A 9,160-nucleotide genomic window follows, 5' to 3' on the forward strand; every position below is an offset into this window, starting at 1 on the left:
AGCCATGTCCCTGCATGCCCTTGAGCGCCCGCCTGGGAGTCAGGATGTGGAGGTCCTCCTCCTCCGGCTCCAGCGCTGAATGCCTCGGTTCTCAGCGGGAGATGGCCCTTGGCCCCGCATTCCACAAATGTAACTGGGGGCCCTGTCCAGAGCGGGTGCTGGACAGCCATTTAAGGAGTGAGCCAGGGGTCGCCTGGGTGGCTCAGTCGGTTAAGCGTCTGACTTTGGCTCAGGTCATGATCTCACGGTTCGTGGGTTTGAGCCCCGCGTCGGGCTCTGTGCTGACAGCTCAGAGCATAGAGCCTGTCTTTGGATTCTGTGTCTCCCTCTCTCTCTGACCCTCCCCTGCTCATGCTGTCTCTATCTCTCTCTCAAAAATAAATAAAATATTAAAAAAAAAAAAAAAAAAGAGTGAGCCAGGAATGTACGGACCAGGCAGATCTTTGAAGCCCACCTGGGGTTTATAGTTCCTGCCCCATCACTCGCTGGTGTGTGCGACCTTCGGCGAGTTATCGAACCTTTCTGAGCCTCAGTTTCCTCATCAGCGCCCGGGAGGGTTAACACCTCCTCCCTGGCCTCATGTAGGTCAGATGCAGTGACACAGCCCATCGCCCTGAGCACAGTGCCCGGCCCCTGTGATGGTCACTCACAGTGTGACAGATACAGACGCGCAGACTGTATGTCTCAGTCCCCTGTCTGACTTCCCCTGAGAACCACAGCCTTGGATCCTGGCCCTCATTTTCTGCTTGCTACGGAGGGATGCCTGCTGGCTCTCTCCCCGCCTCTGCTGCCAGAGAAACTTGCCAGGCTTGACTCAGATCAGCTGAGCAAACGGTCCAAGGAAGGGGTAGAGCGGAGACTCAAATTCTGGCTCCAGAGCTTGCTCTGGGATGTTCAGTTCCCCCGATCCACACGTGCACACGCTCAGTGAAGGCTAAGGGTCCAGTACATGCATGGGACAGTGCCAGGCACCGCGCGTGTGTGCACAAGGCAGCGGTTCATTTGTTTCCAGGAACCAGGGCACAGAGGCAGCGTGATCCCACTCAGTCACCCGGAATGTTCGAATCCCAAAGACAGAGACTGACCGGCTTGCGGGCCCCGGGATGCCCTGGGAAGCTCCCAAAGGGAAGATGCCCATCTGCGCCTCCAGGGCTGAGTGACATGTCCAGGTGAGCCTACGGCTCGCCAGGCCTTGGCCTCAGAAGGGCAACTTTCAGAGACTGCTCACCAGCCTGTCTCTTCCCCCCACAGGAGTGGTGAGCAGGCCCCGCTAGTGGCGAGCCACAGACCGGCCCACGATAGCCACGAAGCCCCCCACAGCCCACCCTACAGGGTTGCTGCCATAGGGCACCGGAACTGTGCACGGGCTCCCCCTTCTGTTTTTTATTCTCATTTTTTGTAATATGATTACATTACTTTTTTAAAATGTTTGTTTCTGAGAGAGCGCAAGTGGAGGAGAGGGGCAGGGAGAGAGAGGGATGAGGGTCAAAAATGGGCTCTTTGCTGACAGCACAGAGCCCGGAGTGGAGCTTCAACTCAGAATCTGAAACAGACTCCAGGCTCCGAGCTGTCAGCACGAAGCCTGACATGGGGCTCGAACTCATGAACCGTGAGATCATGACCTGAGCCAAAGTCAGATGCTTAACCGACTGAGCCACCCAGGTGCCCCTAAGTGGAGCTTGAACTCCTGAACTGCGAGATCATGACCTGAGCCAAAGTCGGATGCTCAACTGACAGGGCCACCTGGGTGTCCGGCTACATTACTTTTATAGTGGAACGTAATTGCTTGTTATCTTCCCCAATCTTCAGGTCTGACTGTCATCTAGAGCAGCGGTTCTCAATGTGGAGTGGGTTTTGCCCCCCAAGGGACATTTAGCACAATCTGAGACATTTCTGGTTGCCATAAGTGGGGCAGGGGCCTGCTACTGACATCCTGGGGGTAGAGGCCAGGGATAGTGCCAAACATCCTCTATTTTTTTTTCTTTTTTTCTTTTTTTTAAAATATTTTTATTTATTTCTAGGAGAGACAGAGAGAGACAGCGTGAGCAGGGGAGGGGCAGAGAGAGAGGGAGACACAGACTCTGAAACAGGCTCCAGGCTCTGAGCTGGCAGTCAGCACAGAGCCCGACGCGGGGCTCGAACCCACGAACTGCGAGATCATGGCCTGAACCGAAGTCGGACGCTTAACCGACTAAGCCACCCAGGCGCCCCATGCCAAACATCCTCTAATGCACAGGACGGCCCCTCCCCCAGCCACACACACACCAAAGAAGTACTGATAGTGCGGAAGTTGAGAAACCGGCCTACAGAGCACCACAAATCAGGCAGTCAGCTCAGGAGAGAGCCCATGAGGAGACTGAGGTCCAGAGAGGGGCAGTGCCTTGCTTAAGGACACACAGGAAGCTGTGATGCAACTCAGTGTTCGGATTCAGGGCTCTCACCCAGTGTAATGCTGTTTGTTTTGTTTCGTTTTCCCTAATAGTAATTTTTAAGAGCGTGTAACTTATTTTGGTAAGTTAATGCTCCTTTCACGTTAACCCAGTACACTGAGTCGCATCTACCCTCTCACTGGGCTTAGGGAGGGGTAATCACATTTTTCGTTGGCAAACAAAACAGCTGAGTCCCAGGAAGCATCCTGGCTTAGGAGGGAACTGCAGACAGAAGAGAGGCCACGGTGGCCTGTGAACAAGGAGTCACTGGGCCAAGCACCTCCTGCTGGGCCCCGCCCCTGCGCAGGCGTCCCTGGGGCTTGGCCAGAGGGAGGAGGAGGACTTCACCATCCAGGTGAAGCTGCATCAGCAGCTGAGGGGGGTGCAGGGGCCAAGCTGGGGGCAAGGGACAGGAGGAAAGGGAGACTGAGGCTACTCTTGAAGATGACAGGAAGGCCTGGCCCTCTGGATTTTTCACAAGGGCCCCAGGTGATTTTTGCGACCGGGCACATCCGGGGAATACTTGGAACGAGAGTGGAAATGCTCTAGAAGGACCCTCCAGGCAGACACGGGACACTGGCCCTGGTGCTCTCTGCCGTGTGACATGGGGACATGCCCCTCTGCATCCCCCCTTCCCTGTTGGTAAGACGGTGTGATAATCCCGTCTCCGGGTCCAGGACGTCTGAGCGCTGACGCGGGCCCAGCGTGGCTCTCCCGGCTGCCACTGAGGACTCTGGGGCAGGTGCCCAGCAGGTGGTAATAACAGCTATAATGCTAGTGATGGGGTCAGGCAGGTCCGGCCAGCTCACTGCAGCTCTCAGGTCACCAGCCCTGTCACCCGGGCCAGCCTCTTAGCCTCTCTGACCCCGGCCCCTCCTCTGTGACTTGGAGATCAGAATCCCTGGGTTGAGATGTCCTTGGGCGGGTGCGGAGAGGAAAGTACCTGGCTGGGTGCTGTGAGTGCAGCTAGGTGACTGTCCCTCCTCCCCGCTCATTCCTTCCGGGAATCGAGTCTCCGCCCCCTGTGTTTGATACACCCGCCTCCTGGGTCAGGGCAGGTCCCGCAGGTCACACAGGACCTGAGGTCTCCCTGCCAGCTGGCACCTTCTCCCCCTCCCTGGGCTCCGGCAGGCCCCCCACTTCCCCCACCCCCAGCCCTGGCTCAGAAAGTCGGGGGAGCCCTGGCTGCTAATGGGCCTCTGGAGCCTCACCTGTCCAGGCCTTTGCTTTACGAATGGGGAAGCCGAAGCCCAGAGATGGTCTGTGATCTCCTGAGAGCACACAGCGAGTCCTAGCAGTCTCTCCCTGTCCAGCGCCCGGTGCCCGGCGTGGTTTTGGCCTGAGACGTTGCTCACATCTCTCTGCTAAAAATATTCATTTCTTTCTTTCTTTTTTTTTTTTTCCTGATTCCTTCTGCTTGTTCACCCCTCCTTTTNTAGCCGAAGTCAGACGCTTAACTGACTGAGCCACCCAGGTGCCCCTCACCCCTCTCATTTTATTTGTCTCCTCATGAGCCCAGCGGTGCTGAATGTAGCCACCTCCCCCCTCCCGCCCCAGGACCTTGGGATCAGGAAGTGATTAATTTCCCAGGAATCCACCTCACAATGACTTTTGTCCCATCAGCCCGGGACCAGGGCGGCTGTTTCTGGGATGGCAGACAGTCTCTCAGGGCTTTGCATGAACTAGGCCCGCGCCAGCTCCCAGCTGGGGGAAACAGGCCACATTGTTTGAGAACATAGAGAATGTGAGCAAGGAAAGGCGCGTGACCCACAGCTGCCCTGTAGGGCCCTGTGCGCTCCTGCTGCGCGCTGGCCGGTGCCCTTTCCTCCACACATAGGACTCCATCCAGAGGCGCCCGGATGCTCAGAGAGTTTCGCATCCGACTCATGATTTCGGCTCAGGTCATGATCTCATCCCTGCTTGGAATTCTCTGTCTCTCTCTCTGTCCCTCCCCTACTCTCTCGCGCGCTCTCTCTCTAAGTAAATAAACATTGAACAAAAAGAAATGTGAAGTCCAGAATCCTAATCCAGAGTTCTGGGTCCACCAGGTGACTCCTCACCCCAAGCGCGCACTAGAAGCAGCACGGTCCGTCCCTCAGTGAGCTTCCCCGGCCCCAAGCTGAGTGTGGGCCCCGACAAAACCACAGGGTGAACGGGGTGCGGTGACATTGCCTGTTGATGGTAGACGGGCAGAGCCCTGATTCCACCACTGTGGCCGAGGGCAAGTCACCTCATCTCCCTGAGCCTTGGCTTCCTCTTCTGCAGTGGCCACAGTGATCCTGTGGTCTCCAGGGAGAGTGTACCAATGTCCCACATGGTGTCTCGAAGGCCACTAGAAACGGAAGCAGGGCATGGGAGGGTGTGAGCCACGTGCAAGGCTCCTTCCCCAGGCACAGAAGGCAGGGCAGAAGCTGGGGGAGAGCTTTCCACAGGGGGGCCTGAGCCCCCAGGCTGCCCCTCCAGCTGGGGCCCGACACGGCTCCGCCCAAGATCCCCCCTCCATCCTTCTCCAGTGGCAGCCAAGGTGAAGAAGGGGGAGCGGCCTGCGTGGCCGAGGTAGAAAGCTGTCTCCACGGCCACCATGGGAGAGAAGTGGAGAAGTCAAGATGGGAGGCTTGGGTACTTTAGGGGTCGCTCCCCGAAGCTCGGCCCTGGGGGGCTGGTGGATGCCCGGAGCAGGCAGCCTGCCAGCTCTGAGCCTGGCTCTGTCGCCAACCAGCTGTGTGGCCGCCCCAGTTACCCAGTGGTGCTTAGCAAATCGCCTCTGAACATGGTGGTTCAAACAATGTCAGTGTCAACGTTTACTTTTCTCCTGCATCTGCAGTCTGGCCAGGGCTTGGGGGCCGGGGACGGCTGTCCGGCTGAGGCAGAGGCATCCTACAGGCCCGGGCTGGAACCCTCGGAAGCTTGGCCTGCCCACCCAGCCTGTGGCTGGCACCGGGGCCCCTCAGACTCTGCTCTCAGCCTCCAGTGGGCCCTGCAGCATGGCGGTTTCGGGGCAGCTCAGGGCCGCTGGGAAACTTGGCCTTCGGAGAAGTCAGAAGTCACGCAGGCTGGCCCATATTCATTTCGGTTGAGTTCCATCTTTTTTTTTTTTTTTAATTTTTTAAACATTTATTCATTTTGAGAGAGAGAGAAAGTGTGAGTGGGGGAGGGTTAGAGAGAGACACAGAATCCAACGCAGGCTCCAGGCTCTGAGCTGTCAGCACAGAGCCCAACATAGGGCTCGAACCCACGAGCGATGAGATCATGACCTGAGCCAAAGTCGGATGCTAACCGACTGAGCCACTCAGGGGCCCTGAGTTCCATCTTTCGAGAGAGCAGGCGTTGAATCCGAATGCTCGCTTTAACATCACCAGAGTAACCTGGGGCAAATCATTTCACTTTCTTCGTGCTTCCTTTTTTTTTTTTTTCATCTGCAGAATTTAAGTTAAATATGGGCTGCATTAGCTTTCTGCGGCTGCTGTCACAAAACCACAGGCTTAGCGGTTCAAAGCTGCACGAATGTGTTATCCCTCAATTCCACGGCTCCACAGTCTGACCCGGGCCTCAAAGGCTGCAATTGCGGTGTGGGGAGGGCTGCGTTGCTTTCTGGAACTTTCTGGGAGCTCTGTGGGAGAGTACAGCTCCTTGCCTTTTCCAGCTTCTCCAAGCCCATTTTCCTTGAAGCAGGGCTTCCTTCAAGGCCAGCAGCTGGAGATCAGGTTCTCAGGGCAAATCACAGACCTCCACGTGGAAGGACCCTTAAGATTCGGGTGGGCCCACGTGGGTAACCCAGATAATCTCCCTTTGAGGTCATCGTTCAACCTAAAGCCCGTCTGCAACTTTAACTTCTCTCTGCCTTGTAATGTAGTCGAAGATTCTGGGGGTTAGGGCGTGGGCACCTTTGGGAGGTCATTCATCTGCCTGTCACAGTAGGCTCGTTGACAGAGTTAAATGACATAGGTGACATACTTAGATGAGTGCCTGGCACACGGGGCGTGGCCAGTAGGTGCCACCCTCATTATAAGGGGATGGAAGTCTGCATGTGCCTTCAGCACGGAGCTGAGCTACTGTGTGCGAGGAGGGGCCTGGTCTAGACTCCTCGCTCTCCACACAATAGGGCTGAGGCCCAGAGAGGGAAGACAACTGGCTCAGAGCCACACAGCCATCAAGGAGGGGCTGCCTCCCTCCGGTACCACGAGGAAAGCATGTGTGTCTTCCCGACCAGATACTGTCACTCCTGAAGGGCAAGCTGGTGGTGGGCCATGACCTGAAGCATGACTTCAAGGCGCTGAAGGAGAACATGAACAACTACTCGGTCTACGACACATCCACGGACAGGCTGCTGTGGCGAGAGGCCGGCCTGCAGGGCTGCAAGCGCGTCTCCCTCCGCGTACTCAGTGAGCGTCTCCTGGGCAGGCGCATCCAGGTGAGCACCGTCCCCTCCCCCCAGGGGCTCGCCAACCAGCCCTCGGCCCCCAAGCCGCTCTGCGTCTCCCACCCCAGCCCCGAGAGGCCGTGTGCTTGCCAGCGAGGAGGGGCACTGGCCTCGGGGTCCCCAGCACACCGGGTCCAGGATGAGGATCCGAGCCAGGAAGTTCATTGCAGAGGTGACCCCGGGACGTGCTGGTGGCGCCGAGAGGGCCCCCAAGAAAGGTCTTGTGTTTAAACTCCAGCCAGTTACTCTATGGATAGCTGGAGTTGTTGTCTTTCTTTTTTTTTTTTTTATTTACTTCTGAGAGAGTATGAACAGGGGAGGGTCAGAGAGAGAGGGAGACACAGAATCTGAAACAGGCTCCAGGCTCTGAGCTGTCAGCACAGAGCCCGATGCGGGGCTTGAACCCACAAACTGTGAGATCATGACCTGAGCCGAAGTCGGAAGCTTAACCGACTGAGCCACCCAGATGCCCCTGGGGTTGTTTTCTTTAATGTTTATTTTTGGGAGAGAGAGAGGGGAGATCCGAAGCGGGCTCTGCGCTGACAGCAGAAAGCCCAGTGCAGGACTCGAACTCGCTGACCAGGAGGTCATGACCCGAGCCCCTGCTTAATCGACTGAGCCATGCAGGCGCCGTGATCACTGACGGTCAATCCCACTGCGGGCCTCTGGGAAATGGGGTAAACTGCAGCCCTCAGATTTATCCAGGGAGTGGCCGTATTTACACACAGCCCTGGGGCCCCCATTTCTCAGCACGTGTAGTGTGGGGCAAGCCCCGATAGGGGCTTGGGGTGCTTGGGGGCTCAGCGAGGTGGGCCGGACACCAGCAGCCCCGTCTCCACGTGGGGGAGATATTTATTAGCACCCACTCTGTGCCAGGCTGGTCAAGATGCTGGAGGGGCGGGGCTAAGCAGGGCTGGGCTTGTGCCCCAGGGACTCTTGGGTGGAAGGGAGCGTGGTCCATTAGCTGGAAGGGATGAAGGGAGGCAGGTCTGCACAAATCTGAAGGGTGAGTCTTAGTGGAGGAGGGTGGGGAGGGGAGGGCAGGAGCCCCAGCCTGAGATGCGAGGAGCCGGGTGGCTGGGCCATCAGGGACCGGGTAGGGCGCAGGGGACCCGCCTGAACGTAGGCCCCTCTGTTAGCCTCGTGGCACGCAGGACCCAGGACAGAATGCTCCGCACGTGGAGTCACTGAAGTGCTGAGCAAGTTGCATTTAGAAACATCATTGTGGCATTAAGAAAAATTTTTTTAACATATATTTATTTTTGAGAGAGGGAGAGACAGAGACCTGAGCATGAGTGGGGGAGGGGCAGAGAGAGAGGGAGACACGGAATCTGAAGCAGACTCCAGGCTCTGAGCTGTCAGCACAGAGCCCGACGCGGGGCTCGAACCCATGAACTGTGAGATCCTGACCTGAGTCGAAGTTGGCGCTTAACCAACTGAGCCACCCAGGCGCCCCTGGCATATATTTTTTTTACATTCAGCCCGTCCCCTGGAGCTCCCTCTGTGTCTGGGTGTCTCCAGCGCCCCCTCCCCCCCACCAGATTATAAGCACCTTGAGGACACGACACAGCCTGGATGCTGGAAGTTGTGCCTGGCCATGCCTGGGCCTGGTGCCCCAGCTCTGGGACTGACAGGAGAAGCTGGGCCTGCTCCAGCCACCTGCGGAGTCCAGGGTGTCAGAAGCCTGGGGATACGCACCCACCGATCCTCCTCGGGGCCCTGGAAACCGAGTTGCGAGCTGGGAAGGCCCGGGTCACAGGGGGATCTGCATTCCACCCTACCTCAAGTCCCCCCCACTCTGTATCTGTGTCTGCAGAACAGCCGGTCTGGCCACAGCTCGGTGGAAGACGCCAGGGCAACGATGGAGCTCTACCGGATCGCCCAGCGAATTCGGGCCCGCTGAGGGCTGCCCCCTCGCGGTGCGAGACCCGAGCCCCAACCAGCCCCTTCCGCAGGGACTTCGCCAAGGTCTTCATCTCGTCGGGACAGCAGTTCCCTTGCTTCTGGAAAACGCATCTTTAGTAGTAAAAAAGCTCTATATTTTTTCTACTCCACCAGTGGCTCCTCCTCTTGCCTTTTTTCGGAGCCGGGGGAGTCCTGGTGATGGGCCTCAGTCCACGTGAGGCTTACACGACAGTCAAGACTGAGCTGGAATGGGGGGCTGGGGAGGGTAAGTCAATTTCCTTAATCATCTGGAATCCTTGAAGAATCTAGGAGGCATGCAATTAAATAATGCCCTTGCCTCCCTTTTCCTGTTGCGTTTATGCCCAGGGGAGCAGCACCCCGATCAGAGGTCAATTCATGCCATCTT

General features: G+C 57.2%; 1 protein-coding gene across 1 annotated transcript in view; it reads left to right on the forward strand.

Moving 5' to 3' along the window:
• ISG20 (interferon stimulated exonuclease gene 20) overlaps positions 1-8,903 on the forward strand; it is a 12,458-nt gene extending 3,555 nt beyond the window's left edge. Inside the window, exons 3-4 of the mRNA XM_077774349.1 lie at positions 6,640-6,840; positions 8,666-8,903. Of these exons, the coding sequence (XP_077630475.1) occupies positions 6,640-6,840; positions 8,666-8,752 (288 nt within the window). The 3' untranslated portion in view covers positions 8,753-8,903. The remainder of the gene's footprint in view (positions 1-6,639; positions 6,841-8,665) is intronic.
• Positions 8,904-9,160: the final 257 nt, after the last annotated feature.

This window comes from Crocuta crocuta, unplaced genomic scaffold (assembly GCF_008692635.1).
Source record: "Crocuta crocuta isolate KB4526 unplaced genomic scaffold, BGI_CrCroc_1.0 scaffold7, whole genome shotgun sequence".
In the NCBI taxonomy this organism is placed as follows: Eukaryota; Metazoa; Chordata; class Mammalia; order Carnivora; family Hyaenidae; genus Crocuta; species Crocuta crocuta.